Consider the following 16813-nt stretch of genomic DNA (forward strand, 5'->3'; position numbering starts at 1 on the left):
TACTGTATTACAAGTACGAGCCTCAGGCCATACTGGAGACCTCTACTCACAAACTATACTGGGATCGTGCCATAATAACGGACAAGAGGATCCCGCACAACAGACCAGACATAACCCTCATCAACAAGAAGGAAATGGCTACTTACCTGATTGACATAGTGGTACCTAACACCAGCAACTTCGAGAAAACATATGAGGAAAAGATTAGGAAGTACTCAGATGTAAGACAGGAATTCAAAGATATGTGGCAATATGGATCAAGTAATGACTGTTTCCATCACTGTGTCAACCACCTGCAAAGTGCCAAAGAGCCTCCATAAGAACCTAGCAGCAATAGGCCTCCCAGAGAACACTTACATGGAACTCCAGAAAGCTGCAATCCTGAACACCTGTAGAATAGTAAGAGAGTTCCTTGGCCAACAGCAATAAAATCCCATAAAGGAGAAAAAGTTTTTATAATAATAATAATTAATAAAGTGGGAAAAAAGTGATATGAAACTTCAATCAAATTAAAAAGAGTTAATGGTGTCCAGCAGGGCATGTTTGAAGTATTCTGGTTGAAACCAAGATCTATATAATCAGCTGTAATTAAATTAAAATATACTGTATAATGGTTAGATTTATTTTAATTTGTATTACTTCTAGAACAAGAACTAATAAAACAACTATTATTATTACAATTTAATCATTGGCATTTTTCTATTAGAATTCTCATAATCAGAGTGGGATATATGGGTACTTGACTACAACCAATCATCATGTGAATCTTCTGCTCTTTCTACTTACCAGTCTATTAGCATTTTCTTCTCCTTTTATTAATTTGGTAAGTATATATCTGTGATTCTTCTCTACTTAGATCATGCATGAAAAAATGTTGAATATGTTATTAGCTGAATTGTGATACCATCAATACAGATGGTATTACAATTCATATATTAGAGAGACACAGATATCATTCTTATTGTATCTAAAATATATATGAAATAATAATATTGCCCTTCACAGCTGCAACGCCATGGGTTAATAGTATTAGCATTAAAATGCCAGGATGATGCATTGAGGCAAGCTAATGTAGCATCTGCCTTCAAAAAAGAAAAATAATAAAATAAAATGTAGAAAAGAGGGAATGCTGTTACCATGTTAATTTCTGTAATGTTAAAGAAATAACTGATCTTTTGGACCACTTAAACATTTTTTTTCTATTTTGATGGCCAACCTCTGCTATCATGTAATTTATTTTATGGTGGTTCTACTTTGGTTTCATTATTTCCACTTGGCACTTAATGTAATTTCAGTAGTAAAGAAAGTTGCAAAATACTTTTTCAACTTGGCTGCCATATTGTTAAATTGTAAATTATTCTTTCTACTTTGATCTTGACAGGCACCTATGATTTTACTCTGCATTTTTGCACTCATATGAGTAGAATTAATTTTCCCCATTCTTAGCTCTTTTCTCCAGTGATTTTTCATAATCTGCTTTTGCACATCTTACCCTGCAGTGGTTTTATTACATATTTACTTACAGTTATTGTATGAAACCATGTCATGCACTAGCCTGTAACTGTCTCATGCTTTTTTTCTTTTGTTCAGTTAAGTCTTTTAGCTCTCCTGCCATTCAATTTCGCATCTTACTTTCTTTTGGTACTTCTCAAGTGGAAACGTTTGACAGGCTTCTTGTGATAAATATAAATCAAAAAGAAAATAGTAATATGTGAACAGAGGTTTTTAATAAGGACTCTAAATGGACTAACACTGTTCTTATTTTAAATTTTTTTTCAATGTAAACAGTTACATGAATACAACAAAATATGAATATACAGAAGAGTTTTTTTTATAAATTTTAAAAATTTCTCTTTTGTTATGAGTTCTTTTTCTGGTACTTGTCTGTTATTCTCGTGAATAACATTTATAAACCAGTGTATATTTATTTATATTTATTATGTTAATAACATATTCATTAACATAATAAATTCATTATATTTATATATATATATATTTACTTTTTGTAATTCATACATAAGTTTAATGGTGATGAAGGTTGCACCACTAGTTGTGACATCATAACTATTGGTGGGATGATTATAGATAAGTACCTTTTTTTGTTATTAATTTGAAGTACAGTGGATTCCGGTTATTTGGGCCACCGTTTATTTGGGGCATATCTTAAAAAACAGAAATCAATCGAGAAAATAGCCAGGGTTTACTTCGCTTAATTGGGACAGCATGCCGTTTAATCGGGGCAGAAGACTGCAGCACTGGAGATTACCCCATGATTGTCTCCGACAGTACCACGTGGTTCGGTCAAAATTCTGGAGGTCACAACCATAAAACAGTTAGCAGTCACCCGTTTATTGGGCTTTTCTGTTAGTGAAATCTATCATAAACGAATCGTAAACTCGATCTTACTGAATTTGCGATAATACCGACAGCTGGAATTCTGTGGGTTATTATGGTAAAATGTCTTTACACTTCTATGGAATCTTCAATCATATAAAAAAAATAAATTTTCAGATCTCTTTATTCGTATTTTTAAAGCTTTGTAACTCGTTACTCGGTTCTCACTTGCACGTATTGTGTTACTTGCAATTTGTGTGTGCCGTGTTCTTTGTTATTGATTGCTTATCTTTTTACTGTTTTAAATTTTAATCCCTACCCACAAATGTCAGTGAACAGAAATGTCAACTAGTTCGTATGTACTTATTACAGTACGTATTAATTATTCCGATTATCACGTATATTCTTCCGATTTTCACATATCATTTAATTTTTCAATTGGTAAGGTAATAAAGAGTAAATTTGTGCTTAATATATTTTGCTTTTATAGCCTGTGGCTAATATTCCTCCTATTTTCGCTAATTAGAATTGCTGTTTAATGAAATTTAAATTCAATTCACAAACATGATCACAATGACCGGCGCTTACTGTACATCGTATAGTGAACGGTACTTTACCATGTTGAGTTCGTCGTAATGTGATTTGATTGTACAAAGTGTAAAGTGTTCATTGTCTAACGGCCCCAGGGGTTTCCCCCATCTCAGTGTTGTGTCCTCTGTTTGTGAAACACAGAACACTGTGAGGGCCAGAGATTTTAAAAAGTGTAAGGTTTATGTTGTGTTGTTCCTCCAACCTTTTAGTCGTTGGGCCCCTAGTGGGACCCCCGTTGCCCACACTTAGCCCCGAGGAGGCAGGTCAGGCATAGAGGGATCGCATTAGAAGTAAGTACTCTGGCAGGCCCTGCCACCTAATTTCCTAAGATTTCAGTGGCAAGGGCCTAAAAAAAAATATAAATAAATAATAATAAAATAAAAAAATAAAAAAGATAAAAAAATAATAATAATAAAAAAAAAATAGTAATTGAATTTGATTGTACAGTGAACTAATTGTGAAAAAAAAAAGGGGGGGGGTACGTTGTATTTTTAACTATTTACGTGACATTTCGGGTAATTGGGGCAGCCGCTTAATCGGGCCAAAATGCACTAGTCCTGATGTCCAAAATAACCGGAATGGACTGTATTATGATTTATTATATTTGCATTACTATATTTTCTGAATTGTCATATAGTTCTCCTTCTAGAATATAATGAAGGAAGCGTAAAAATGGATATTCAATAGAGAAACCTAATTATCTATTCATGTAACTGCATGGTAAAATCATATCTGGGTACCTTACGCTAGCTACTTGAACCATCTATACGATATGGAGCATAATTGGAAGCATCTGCCATCTTGCACACATATATAGGTGCCAAACCTTTAGGAAAGCAGGAGATTTCTTAATTTTTATTGGGAAAAAAACAGGAGAAAAGATTTTTTTTTAAATACAGACCTTAACCTTGAAATTAAATTTTGCTAAGAAGTAAGTTTTCTACTCTTAGTCTGTTCAGTCTAGTTTGCATTGATTAATAACTGCTTAATGATTGTTGAGAGTTTTAGTGTAGGCATAAACTGAACTTGAAGATTAGATGCGAGACAATTGTGATATGCAACGTTAGTCTCAGTAGTGGCAAATGATGCAAGAAAGAAAGTTTATAAAGTATTGTCAAGGGGGGGAAACCTTTCCCACATCACCTGTTCATCTCCTCCAATAATTTTCCCTTGAATTTATTAAAACTACCTCAATTCCACAACAACAGATGGAAATATATTCCAAAAATCAACCACCCACTGGCTGAAAGAAAAATTTGCACATCTGTCCTGCAACCATCCTTTCTCAATTTGAATTCATGCTTTCTCATGTGTAGTATGAGGAAGAATGTCATCAGCATTGAGCTTGTTCAGTCTAATCAAAGCTTTTAACACCTCAGTCAGATCACTTTGCAGGTGCCTAGTTTCCAGATGCTGGAATTTACAGAACTAAAGCCTTTCTTAGTAAGACAACCCTTTCGTTACCTTAACCAATTTTGTTGCCTTTCTTTGCACCTGTTTTCAGCCATCTACAACCTTCCTAAAATGCGGCCTCCAGACCTGTGTGCAGTACTCAAGATGCAGCCCAACCACTGTCTTGTTCAATGGGATAATAATTTACTCTCCAAGTGGCGCCTCTGTAGCCAAGTGGGCAGGAGCAGCAGTGCGTAGCACACGCTTCTTGATTAGACCGGGGTTAGAGCCCATGAGCCACCAAATATGGAGGATGCGGAAAGGTCAGGGAATGATCACCACATATCCCCGGAGCAATATGGCCTTAGTTGCTAATGCTCCTAAAAACCAAATAACAACAACAACAACTCTCCAAGTATTTTTCATTTGCTACTACCTTGATTGTAGCAAGAAATTTTGGGATTACTGCTACCCATATGCGCAGTACCTTGTGAATATTAAAATCATCAATGAAGATTAATTGTTGTTAAGAAAGTTGAGTTTTTCAGAAAGGAAGTCAGAGTTTCAAATGATTATTGGAGATGGGAGAATGATAGAGGCTACAGATAAATTTAACAGAATAGGGTAGAGAGATTTTAAACTAGAGAGGATTGAAAAGAGGAAATTCCAAATTATTGTCTTTGGCAGGGAATATCAGAGTGGACATATGCAAACGTACCACATTGGAAGCAATGGGAATTGTACAGTGAATAATTAGGACAACTGAGATGAGCAGTGGTTGAGGCAACAGATAATTGGGATTCTGTCAGAAAAGTAAGTGGGACTTTCTTGCCAAGCTAAGTGGAAATGGACATCATCGAGACTGGAACTGAAATCATGTATATTCATGAAATGAATGAAGTGTTTCTGAGGTTTAGTTCTTTTCTCAGATAAGTTTGTTCTATTAGTTTGACTATTCATGATGTATTCAGTAGATATATTAAAAGTAGAGGGAGGGACACGTTCTATGAAGTAAGGAACGTTTGGATGTGGCACACGCACAATGCACAGCAAGAATATATCCAACTTCTTTCTATAACTTAGCTTCAACAATATCCCCCCCATGCATACACACTACTCTAACTTCTTCCAGTCACTATCTGGCAGAATAGAGGTAGTGTGATTATACATTTGCTGATCCAGATGCCTCCTAGAGAGTTACCATTAGATAGATTTGTCCAGAGAACTACCAAATGGCTCTCCTGCAAACACTGTTTTAGAGCTATAACCTCAAATTATAAGAAAGATTGGATCTCACCAGGATGTTTATCATAATCTCAAAAGACATCAATCATACTGCATGATTGAAGGAGATGATGGGGGGGGTGCCAGAGCAAAGCTCTGGAGACTAAACATGAGTTTCACCACTTTGGGTCTCCAATAAGCAAAATGTGGTATTGCAGCAGTTAATGAGAGTCATCCTACCACCTAGAATTACAGCCTCGATTTAAGAGGGCTTTAAAAATTTCTCCAGTCGTAAATGGAATTTGAATCCAAATGACTTCAAAAATGTGGAAAAACTACTATATCATGGATGACCAGTACAGTACCCTCCCCCTGCTTAGCACTCTTAATTGGGGCCATAAAAGCAGAGTGCCAAGTGAATTGATGTTAAATGAAGGAAATTTATCCATAGATATAATGTAAATAATTTTAACTCCTTGGTGAGCAGTGCTTCTTGCTAGTTTTAAGGAAACATTTTCTATATAACAATAGTAAATGTTGCTAAATGTTAAGTACTAAATATGGTGCAACCTCAATATAATGCAGGTGTCAGACAATTTTAATACTCATGTTATGAGCAAAGCATGTTATAGCCAAAAAATTTCACCATTTTTTTCCCCCAGTTTTTTTTTAACGTAAGTATACTTTACTTAGTAAATAAATAATTTATTTACTAATGTTTTATGAGTATACAGACTAAAAGACAAAGCATTAAAGGTTATATCATTCCCTTTACATTTTACTAATACACAATGCTGTTATGGGCTTACATTTTATCAAATGGCTTGTCAGGAAGAAGTTTATAGTACAGTGCTGTTCATCTGTGCAGAAATTCAGGAAATGCTTCTGCTGCTATTATGTCACTAAATGCTGATTTGCCTACAAGACTAACCTGGTATCTTCCATGAGCCTTCTATCTCCAGATCCACACTTCAGAAGTTTTAAATGTCATGTCTCCACCAAGTAACTTATGAAATTTAAATGCTTGTGCTTTCAAAATTACCCCATTTATTGGTACTCTTTCACTATACTTCTGTAGAAACCACTTGTATAAGCATTGGTTCACATTGCTGTTTTCACAAAGTCTAGTTTTCTTTTTTTGGAGACCTATTTCATCTTTTACAGTCTACGAAAGAATAAATGCAATTTTTCTTCCTGTTTCATCCAACCATGGATCGTTCCTTCTGGAATTCCATGCTTGTGAAATATACTGCATTCTTAACTCTTTCAATAATCTTTAACTTTTCTTCAACTGTGTAATTTTTTCTTTTGGTAGCCATTACTTCAATCCTACTGATTTACTAATTTTGCCATGTACTTATTTCTGATGCCCTAGAATTTGCCATTTTGATTTAGTTTTGAGAAAACTAAATCAAAACCAAACTGTCCAGCTCATTATAGTGCTGAAGTGAAGTCATATAATTTCCCCATAAATCACTTGTCAGTTCATGTATATTTTTGTCTAGTTTAGTCCTTAGCACTTCTTGCTATCCAAGTTTGTAACTTCTAGTCAAAGAAAGGATGTCATGTGCTGTCGTTTACAGAAATTTACTTTCTGACTAATGTAATGCATTTGATGAATGGTAGCTGTATTCAATAATTAGCATTCCATTGATATACTCTTATATTGTATCTCTAGCTGAGGGGAGAAACTGGGTGTCTACAGTGATGAGTCCTGTTGTTTACAAAAATTACTCTGCAATTGAATACTGAATATATCGAAGCAAATATACAGCCAATCTTTAGTTAATTTCTCCTCTTGGAAATACATTAATAGGATGTATGGTAGGTATGAATATATATATTCTTCTGTTTTTCCAGTTTCCAATATGAAATGTCTAGCTCTTTGAGCATTATTTTTATTCATAATTCATTTTGGGGGACATGGTCATACCCACTGTATGTCTGAAACCACAACATGAAGTGTATTATATCAAGGTTGCACTGTATTTATATTTAAAGCTTTAAATTCAAAAATTATGCAAAAATTTTATCATAGTATATGCTCAATAAAATGCAAGAAAGTTTACATTAAAATTATGGAACCTTGTATGTATACTGTATTTACATTATTTATAATAAAAGTTTTTGATACTGTTGATTTTCAAATTGCTCAATTCTGCTATATGTAGTATCGATCTAGCACCCATCCAAATCTATTCTTTTTTAGAATGAGCAATTTAATTTCTAAAAAAAAAAAGTTTTCCAATAGCTTTCCACATTCTTCACGTTATTAGCACTTGCTGACTCATTTGACTGAAAAAAAGCATTGTTGATTGGTACTGTTGAGCACTATACAGCTCAAAGCAACTTCCTATCAGGAAATGGCAGTTTTCCTAAAGACAAGTTTTGTGAACAACACTTCAATATAACATTAGCATTACAAGTGGAAAATGATGATGCAAGAAAGCAAGCTTATACAGCATCAGTCAAAAAAAAAAAAAAAAAAAAAAAATACAAAACTCCCATGTCACTTATTCAGTGTGTGTATGATGGGATTCATCTTTTTTGTGTTATAGTTGTTTACTTGGAATGAAAATACACCACTGGATAAACTTATCATACTAAAATACCAAAATTAGTTCACATGTAGTAATTCAGTTGTATTGCATACTACTGCAATATGTGCATCCCATAACTTGAGCAGACCAAACATCTCTTCCCCCATCACCATTTTACCTTTCCTTACTTTAAATGTTGGTAGTTTGCAAGAGATGAAAAAAAAAATTGTAGTAATTTCCAAATTGCAGTACATATAAATAAATTTTTTTTTTTTTTTTTTTTTTTTTTGTAAATATTATGCAGTATCTAATTTGGAAAATATAAAGATATTTTTACACAAGAAATAATTTTATCCATTTTTTTTTTTATTACAGCTATACTGCAGTCAAAATGAAAGTACAGATGTTATATCTTCAAATATGACTGGTTTAAATAACACACAGACTGCTGGTTATTTTATTCACCAGGTATTCTTTTCATTTTTCTGTATAATAAATATTCTTATGATAAATATATATATATATATAAATGAATATTTTTGCAGTGCTCAGAGTAAGGAACAGGGAAATTTTCTTTTTATACTTAAAAATACAACTCTTTCTCCCCATACCAAAGAAAGTTTACATCTGTCTTCATTCCGTATCAGCCAGGGCTGGATTATCCAACATTTGACACAATGGGCACAGAGCAAATTTTGAGTCATCTAAAAGGCACAAAACCTTTTTAGATGACTCAAAAAGAAAAGAAATACAGAACTTAATTATTTGCTTTAATTGAATTATTTGGTGAAACCTTTTTATTATAATAATGCATCTATAAATATTGAAGTATATCTATGCACATGAATCTTTGCTGATTAAATCTTCAGTCATCAAACAAAAGAAAACTAGCAAAGAATTCTTTACTTAAGTTAACAATAGAAGAAAAGGTTTGAATCACATTATTCCAATTAAATATGAACAGCATAACTGTGGATGATCCTGTTCAGGTTGCTGAAAAATGGAATAAATATTTTGTGTCTACATTCATGTATGAAGATTTTAGGGGTAGGGTTATCAGAAATATATCCCCACCCCCTAATACAAAAAATGGCAATATTAGTTATAATTGAGAGCTAAATAATACTGAGATAACACAAGAAATAGTAGAGAAATTAGTCTAAGTGGTGCCAAAATGGTGCAAGGAAGCAAACTTGTACAGCATCAGCCAAAAAAAAAAAAAAAACCACCACACTACCTGACTTATCCATCAATTCCCTTCTTATAATTTTTCTAATTCTTCCTTAAATTTATTCAAAGTATCCACTTCCATAATATCAGATGATAGTTGTTCCAACAATTAATTACTCTTTGGTGGAAAGCAAATGTTTACATATCTATCCTGCGGCGATCGTTTTTCAGTTTGAGTTTATATCCCCTCATGTGCATTGACTGAGAAAGAGTTAGTGTATGATCACTAATCCATTTAATTGTTTACTCAATCCATTTAAAGTCTTAAACACTTCCATTAGGTCTCATCACAGGTGCTCAATTTCTTTCCAAGTGCTGCAAATTGCAGAACCGAGGTGTTTTGTGGTAAGGGTACCCTTTTCTGGGCATGACTAATCTGATTGTGCCTCTCAGCACCCATTCCAAGAGATTTGCATTCTTCTTAAAATGCAGCTTCAAGACTGTATCCAGTACTCAAGATGTGGCCTAACCATTGCCTTATACAAGGGGATAATCATTTCATTGTCCCTGCTGGAAACGTTTCTGTATATCATTGATAAAACCTCATGAGCTGCTTAGCATTGCTCAGAAAACTTCATGTTGAACTGTACAATTACCTCTAAATATATTTCATTCTTTACCACCTTGAGTGTGGTACTGTTTAATTAGTATATAATTCTGGGATTACTGCTGCACATACCTTTCATTTATCAATGTTAAACTTCAACTTCAGTTGCCACTTTTCAGCTCACTGCCTAATTTTTCTAGGTCTTCTTGCAGTAGCTTACCCCGAGTCCTGTCGTTGTTGTTATTTGGTTTTTAGGAGCATTAGCAACTAAGGCCATATTGCTCCGGGGATATGCGGTGGTCATTCCCTGACCTTTCCACATCCTCTGTATTTGGTGGGTCATGGGCTCGAACTCCGGTTCAATCAAGAAGCATGTGCTACGCACTGCTGCTCCTGCCCACCTGGCTACGGAGGTGCCAGTCCTGTCATTAACCATTCTACTAAGCCTTTATATTGTCAGTAAACTTGGACATTGAACTGTATGTGCCTTCATCAATAACGTTAATAAATACAGAAAACAACAATGAGCCCTGGGCTACCCCACTAATACCAGTCCATGAAGAGCAGTGTCAAAAGCTTTACTGAAATCTAATTGTATGAAGTCAATTATATTTTGCATGCAGTTCCTTTGTTACTGCATTATAGTTGCTAATCAGATAAGTCAGACAAGATCTACCCTTAACAAACCCATACTGTAATTTCTGTATAACTCCATTTCTATCAAGATGATCCCACAATATTTCTTTAACCACTGACTCCCTGAAAAGAAGTCAACCTTACAGTTCATTTACATATTTGCCTTTCCAGCTTATGTCACACCAAACTGGCTACCCGTGTTAACTGAATGCACTGCCTTAGATTTTATGTGTTTCTTAACTAACAGTACAACCTGTTGTACTTTTCTATCCTTCCTGTACACATTGTACTCCATTCAAATTCTGCATTCCTTATATCTGTATGACACCACTTCTCTTATATTCTAACAATATCTGCCTTTGATGCCTTGACCAGCTCTTCAAATTTATTTACTATACTCCTAGCATTGGTGTACAGTCACCTGTTCTTACTCTTAGTTACCCTAACACAGCCCACGTATTTACTTGTTCCATGATGATTCCCAGCTATTCTTGAAATTCTCAGTGCCTTGCTTTCCAAGCTGCTGCTCATTCCAATAGAAGTAATGCAAGAATTGCTTTCACCTCTGCGTGCGACTGCTGTTAATCTATTAGTCTGTGTATTCCCCCAAGCTAGCAGTTTTCCGACTGACCTAACACTGCCTCGATAGCATCAGCATATATTCTTGCAACATTTCTATTTAAGTGTATCCCATCCCTGTTAACAAGCATAGACCACACTGAGAAAAATTCTACCCAAGGAGCCTCGCACAATCTCTCCAGGGCCGAATAGATTGACAAGTCTCTCATCATATATTCCTATCATGTCTGGGCAGAATTGCAGACACTTTCAAATTTTACCCTAACTTGTGACGTTTTTTTTGACATTGACCTGTACTTGTACAGTAAGTTAACTCTCCTATTAATCCCAGCGTGTAAAACAATATCACCTTTTGTGTTTTTAAAAGATAATATCTGCTCTACATCATCAACTTTTGCCCCTGGCAGACCTATCCTGGTCCTATTCCACCTATCCTTTTTTGCACAATATAGTTCCCATTTCCCTGTCAATAGAGTCACCGATAATAACTAGCTCCTGTGGGACTAGTGCATTCTGCCTTGAGAATTGCAGCCATGTTGTCTGATGATCAAGTTCAAGCTGTGGTGTTGATATGGGCAGCTGAGAGCTTGATGGGCCCCAACTTAAATTCTTTGATGGCATCCGCCCTGTCTTCAAGCTCTCATAAAGGCCCATAACAACGTTGAGTTGGCGCCTAACATCCTCACACTCTTCACATCAAGCACGCACAGACATCCCATTTGGAATATTATGTCCTGTTCCTGATAGTCCATAAACATCAAACAAATAGTACATTTCATAAGGCTATGATTCAGAGGACAACTACCCCCTTCTCAGTTCTCCCACTACCTTTTGCTTTGCTGCTCTGGTCTGATGCATGATTCCAGTTCAAATTCAGTATAATGAAAATACTATACTAAACTTACATCCTGATGTAGTAATAACACAATGCACTGGTAATGCTATGCAGTTTATATCATGAATATATATTTCAAAATAGAGCTTATTGTATATGGGCACCTCCGTAGTCAGGTGGGAAAGAGCAGCTGTGCGTAGCACACGCTTCTTGATTAGACCAGGGTTCGAGCCCGTTTCCACCAAATATGGAGGATGTGGAAAGGTCAGGGAATGACCACCGCATATTCCCGGAGCAATATGGCATTAGTTGCTAATGCTCCTAAAAACCAAATAACAACAACATATTGTATATGTATTTCGTATCTTCTACCAAGTTTATGTTATATGTATTCCGTATATCCTATCAAGTTTAAGGTATGAGTATTACACTATAATTTTGTGTTTTTAAATTCTAAGTAGTTGTAATAGATTTAACTATCTATTGCCAACATAAGTGATTTTATTCGAACTCTCGAGTGACCTATTTGCGATACTATATCTATGCCAAATCACAGATACTAAAAGATCTACGAATATTGATGTCGTACGTTACAGACTAAATGATAAAGTTAAGTTATTCAAACATGTTGTAGTGCTATAAATTATAGATTATAAGCCCCTTTTATACTAATTACGCAGCTACAAAGAAACATTCAGTATCTGCTGTATCTAAATCTCAATACTAGAATAATTACAGCAAAATTCGAGCATTCCTATTGATACAGCACAATGCTGGCAGAAGTTGACTTTGGTTTTTTTAAGCAATTATAAGGGCCAAGTTTGATGAATTTGAGGTATTGCTCAAAACATCAAAGGCAGATATTGTTGGGATATCAGAGACGTGGTGTCACACAGATATAAGGGATGCAGAACTGCAATTTGGGGAGTACAACGTCTACAGAAAGGATAGACAGGATAGGAAGGGGGGGGGTTATGCTATTAGTTAAGAAACACATAAAAACCAAGGAAGTGAAGCCAGTCGACATCGCTGGACAGTGCAGTGTTGAGTCAGTTTGGTGTGACATAAGCATTGGGAGATCACAATTGAGAGTAGGAGTGTGCTATAGGCCTAATGACTCTGATGAGTATAATAAGGAACTGTACAGGGAAATAGAGTAGGCCAGTAAATCAGAGAGTCTTATAATGGGAGATTTCAATTTCCCAGATATTGACTGGAATTTGGGGGCTGGTTACTCACACACTAGCAGGGCTTTTGTGGATCTATTGGATGATTGTTTTCTACATCAGCATGTTCGGGAGGCAACTAGAGGGAGTAATACTCTTGATTTGATTATCAGCAGTGATTCTTCATGCATTAAGAATCTGCAGATAAATGAACCACTAGGTGGCAGTGATCACAGTGTGCTGAAGTGGGATTTACTCAAAGAGGTAACTACCATTAGGGGTAAAGGGAAGGGTTATTGCTTCCGTAAAGGCGACTACGATGAGACAGTATTTAAATTCTATACAGTGGGACCAACTGATGATGTTACCAACAGCAAATTCAAAATGGGAAGCATTCAAAGAACTTATCTTGGAAGCTACTAGGCTTTACATACCAACTAAGAAATATTGTTCAAGGTTTAGGCCAAAATGGATGTCAGACGAACTAATGAGGCATATGGCAGAGAAGAAAAATGCATGGGATACTTACAAATTAACACATGACACAGAAGCCTATGATAGATACAAGTTGATATGCAACCAAGTTACAAAGGAGGTTAGGCAGGCGAAGGCAGATTACGAGAAATCCTTGGCAAGGGATGCAAAGAAAAACAGCAAAGAGTTCTTTACTTATGTAAACTCTAGAAGGAAGGGGATGAATCAGATTGGTCCACTTGATATTGATGGGTCAACTGTTGATGATCCTGCTCAGGTAGCTAACAAACTAAATTAATATTTTGCATCGACGTTCACACATGATGAGTTATTCAGCAAGGGGAATGCCAGAGGTGTATTCAACTCTAGCAGTAAGCTACAGAATCTTGAAATAACTGGGAGTAAAGTGGAGGAGAAACTGTTGAAGATAAACACAAGAAAGGCACCCGGGGTGGATGGGATCTATCCAGTTATATTAAAGGAGGCAGCAAAGGAAGTAAGCAAACCCTTAGCCATAATTATGAGAGCTTCCTTGGACTCAGGGGAGGAACCCATAGACTGGAAATGTGCAAATGTGACCCCAATTCACAAAAGAGGATCAAAGGCTGACACAAGTAATTATAGACCTGTGAGCTTAACTTCTGTTCCAGGAAAATTAATGGAGGCACTGGTTAAAGAAGCACTGCAGGATCATTTAGACAAGACTTCAGTTATAGCTCAGACACAGCATGGTTTTGTTAAGGGGAAGTCTTGCCTGACCAACTTGATTGGATACTATGATGCAGTCACAAAAGAACTGGATGCAGGGAATAACTTTGATATTATATACTTGGATCTTAGAAAGGCTTTTGATACTGTTGCACATGGAAGACTGCTACACAAATTGGAGCAGTGTGACATTGGAGGCAAATTGCTGCTATGGATAAAGGGGTGGTTGAGGGGGAGAAGACAGAGAGTGGTAATCAATGGACACTGCTCATCGTGGACTAATGTTATTAGTGGAGTCCCCCAGGGCTCAGTGTTGGGTCCATTATTGTTTTCTGTATTTATAAATGATATTGATGATGGTATATCAAGCTTAATGTCCAAGTTTGCAGATGATACAAAGGTTGGCAGGGTTGCCAAGGACACTACTGACACTATGCTGCTGCAACAGGATCTGGAAAGGTTGAGCAGATGGGCTGAGAGGTGGCAAATGAAGTTTAACATTGACAAATGTAAAGTACTACACATGTGAAACAGCAACCCCAGAGCAACGTATCAACTCTGTGGTACTACACTGACAGTGGTAGAGAATGAAAGGGACTTGGGGGTGATTGTGTAGGCAGATATGAAGTTCTCTGAGCAGTGCAGATGGGCTGCAAGAGTAGCTCATGGAGTATTGTCAATGATATACAGGAATTTTTTCAGCAGGGATAAGGAGGTGATTATTCCATTGTATAAGGCAATGGTCAGGCCACACCTAGAGTACTGTATACAGGTCTGGAGGCCTCATTTCAAGAAGGATGTAGAGCTGCTGGAACGAGTACAGAGAAGGGCAACAAGATTAGTGAATGGAACAAAGGGGTGCTCTTACGAAGAAAGGCTTAAGTTTTGCAAATTACAGTGTCTGGAGACTAGGCACCAGCGAGGTGATCTGATAGAGGTGTATAAAGCCTTGAATGGTTTAAGCATGCTCAATGCTGATGGGATTCTTCCTCTAGCTCAGAAAAATCACCTGAGAGGGCATAAATTCAAATTGAGGAAAGACAGATGTAGGATAGACGTGCGGAAATTTGCCTTTAGCCAGCGGGTGGTTGGTTGGTTGGTGGAACAGACTGCCATCCCTTGTGGTGGAGGTTGATAGCCTAAATAAGTTTAAGGCTCAGCTGGACAGGTATTTTGAACGAACAGAGGGGTGAAGTGGAAGTGGGTTTTTTTTTTTTTTTTTGGCTGATGCTGCATAAGCTTGCTTTCTTGCATCAAATGCCTCTACTAATGCTAATGCTAAAGTACAGAACAAATACACCAAATTAATCAGGAAATCTCAAACAAACACTACACTACTAATTTTAAATCAAAAGTTTGGGAAAGTCAATAAATTAAAGTTCCACTTGGTGGCTCCCAAAAAAACATGTGGTTTGTGGGCTCATCAGCAGAAAATCAAATAGGACAGAAAATTTTTTTTTTTTTTTTTTTTTTTTACAGGTCAGCCTGCTAGGCTGACTTGTAAAAACATTTTCTTTAACTCTTGCATCTCTCTAGTTTTCTAAAAAGTAAGTGTCCTGCCCTGTCTTCTATTTTTCCATTCTTAAGCATATTTTCCTTGTTTTCTGCACCATCCAGAGCAACACACACAAAAAAGAGGCTGTTGTGTACTAACAGCTTGTAAAATGTTTTAGCAAGCTCAGTACTCCCTGAAAACAGAAAATTTGTGTCAAAAGAGTAAAGTTTCAGCTCTTAGTGTAGAAATCATGATGCATGCTCATTCTCATTTTAACTTTGATGTACTTTGACATCTTAACTTTGAGTTATATAAAGCATATATTTTTGCATTGTAATAAATTTACATTTGGTAACTTAATTTATAGTAACCTCATATTTGTGTAAAAGAATTCTTAGTGCTTTAATCATTTTGCCTATTTCATTTTCTTCAGGAACATTTTTTTCCTGCTGTGTTATCCATTATAGAAATTTCCATGTTCCACCGTATCAATTACTTAGTGAGGGTATCAGTAACATTTATGGAACTGGTTGCATTTACGGTGGTCTTCTATTCTATCAAGATAGACAGTTGCTTAATATCTATGGAAACCAAAGAGTTAAGTAAACATTTTCAGATCACAGCTTGATATATTTGTTTCATTGGAATCCTTTATAACTCCTGTCATTTAAGTAGAAAATTTTTTTACTAAATGATAAATTACATCGTAAAATGCTTTGTTATACTTATCACTATTCATGTGTGTAAACTGCATTTTGCACTTAGTTTCATTTCCTTCAGAAAATATTTTTACTAAATATTTCATTAAGAAATTACCTCACAATAAAATTCACACTGGAAACACAAAAAGCACCACAGTCAGTTTTAATGTTGCCAAAAGTTAAAAAAACAAACAAAAAAACTCTCGTATATATACACTTGCATCAATTCATAGTTTTTTTTTTTTTTTAAGATGATTTTTCATTATAAAAATAGTTCTAAATGGCATGCAATCTGTTATTTTCTGTGAACCAACTTAATGTATCTTATATACAACTGGATTGAATTACAAATGTTTCACAA

General features: G+C 35.7%; 1 protein-coding gene across 1 annotated transcript in view; it reads left to right on the top strand.

Moving 5' to 3' along the window:
* The window catches only part of Ac76E (adenylate cyclase type 2 Ac76E), a 143011-nt gene that overhangs the window by 61479 nt on the left and 64719 nt on the right, over positions 1-16813 (top strand). The window contains exons 14-16 of the mRNA XM_090376863.1: positions 707-823; positions 8457-8549; positions 16185-16348. Coding sequence (XP_090232989.1) covers positions 707-823; positions 8457-8549; positions 16185-16348 — 374 coding nt within the window. The remainder of the gene's footprint in view (positions 1-706; positions 824-8456; positions 8550-16184; positions 16349-16813) is intronic.

This window comes from Mastigoproctus giganteus, chromosome 7 (assembly GCF_048544385.1).
Source record: "Mastigoproctus giganteus isolate SK-2022 chromosome 7, ASM4854438v1, whole genome shotgun sequence".
Classification (NCBI taxonomy): domain Eukaryota; kingdom Metazoa; phylum Arthropoda; class Arachnida; order Uropygi; family Thelyphonidae; genus Mastigoproctus; species Mastigoproctus giganteus.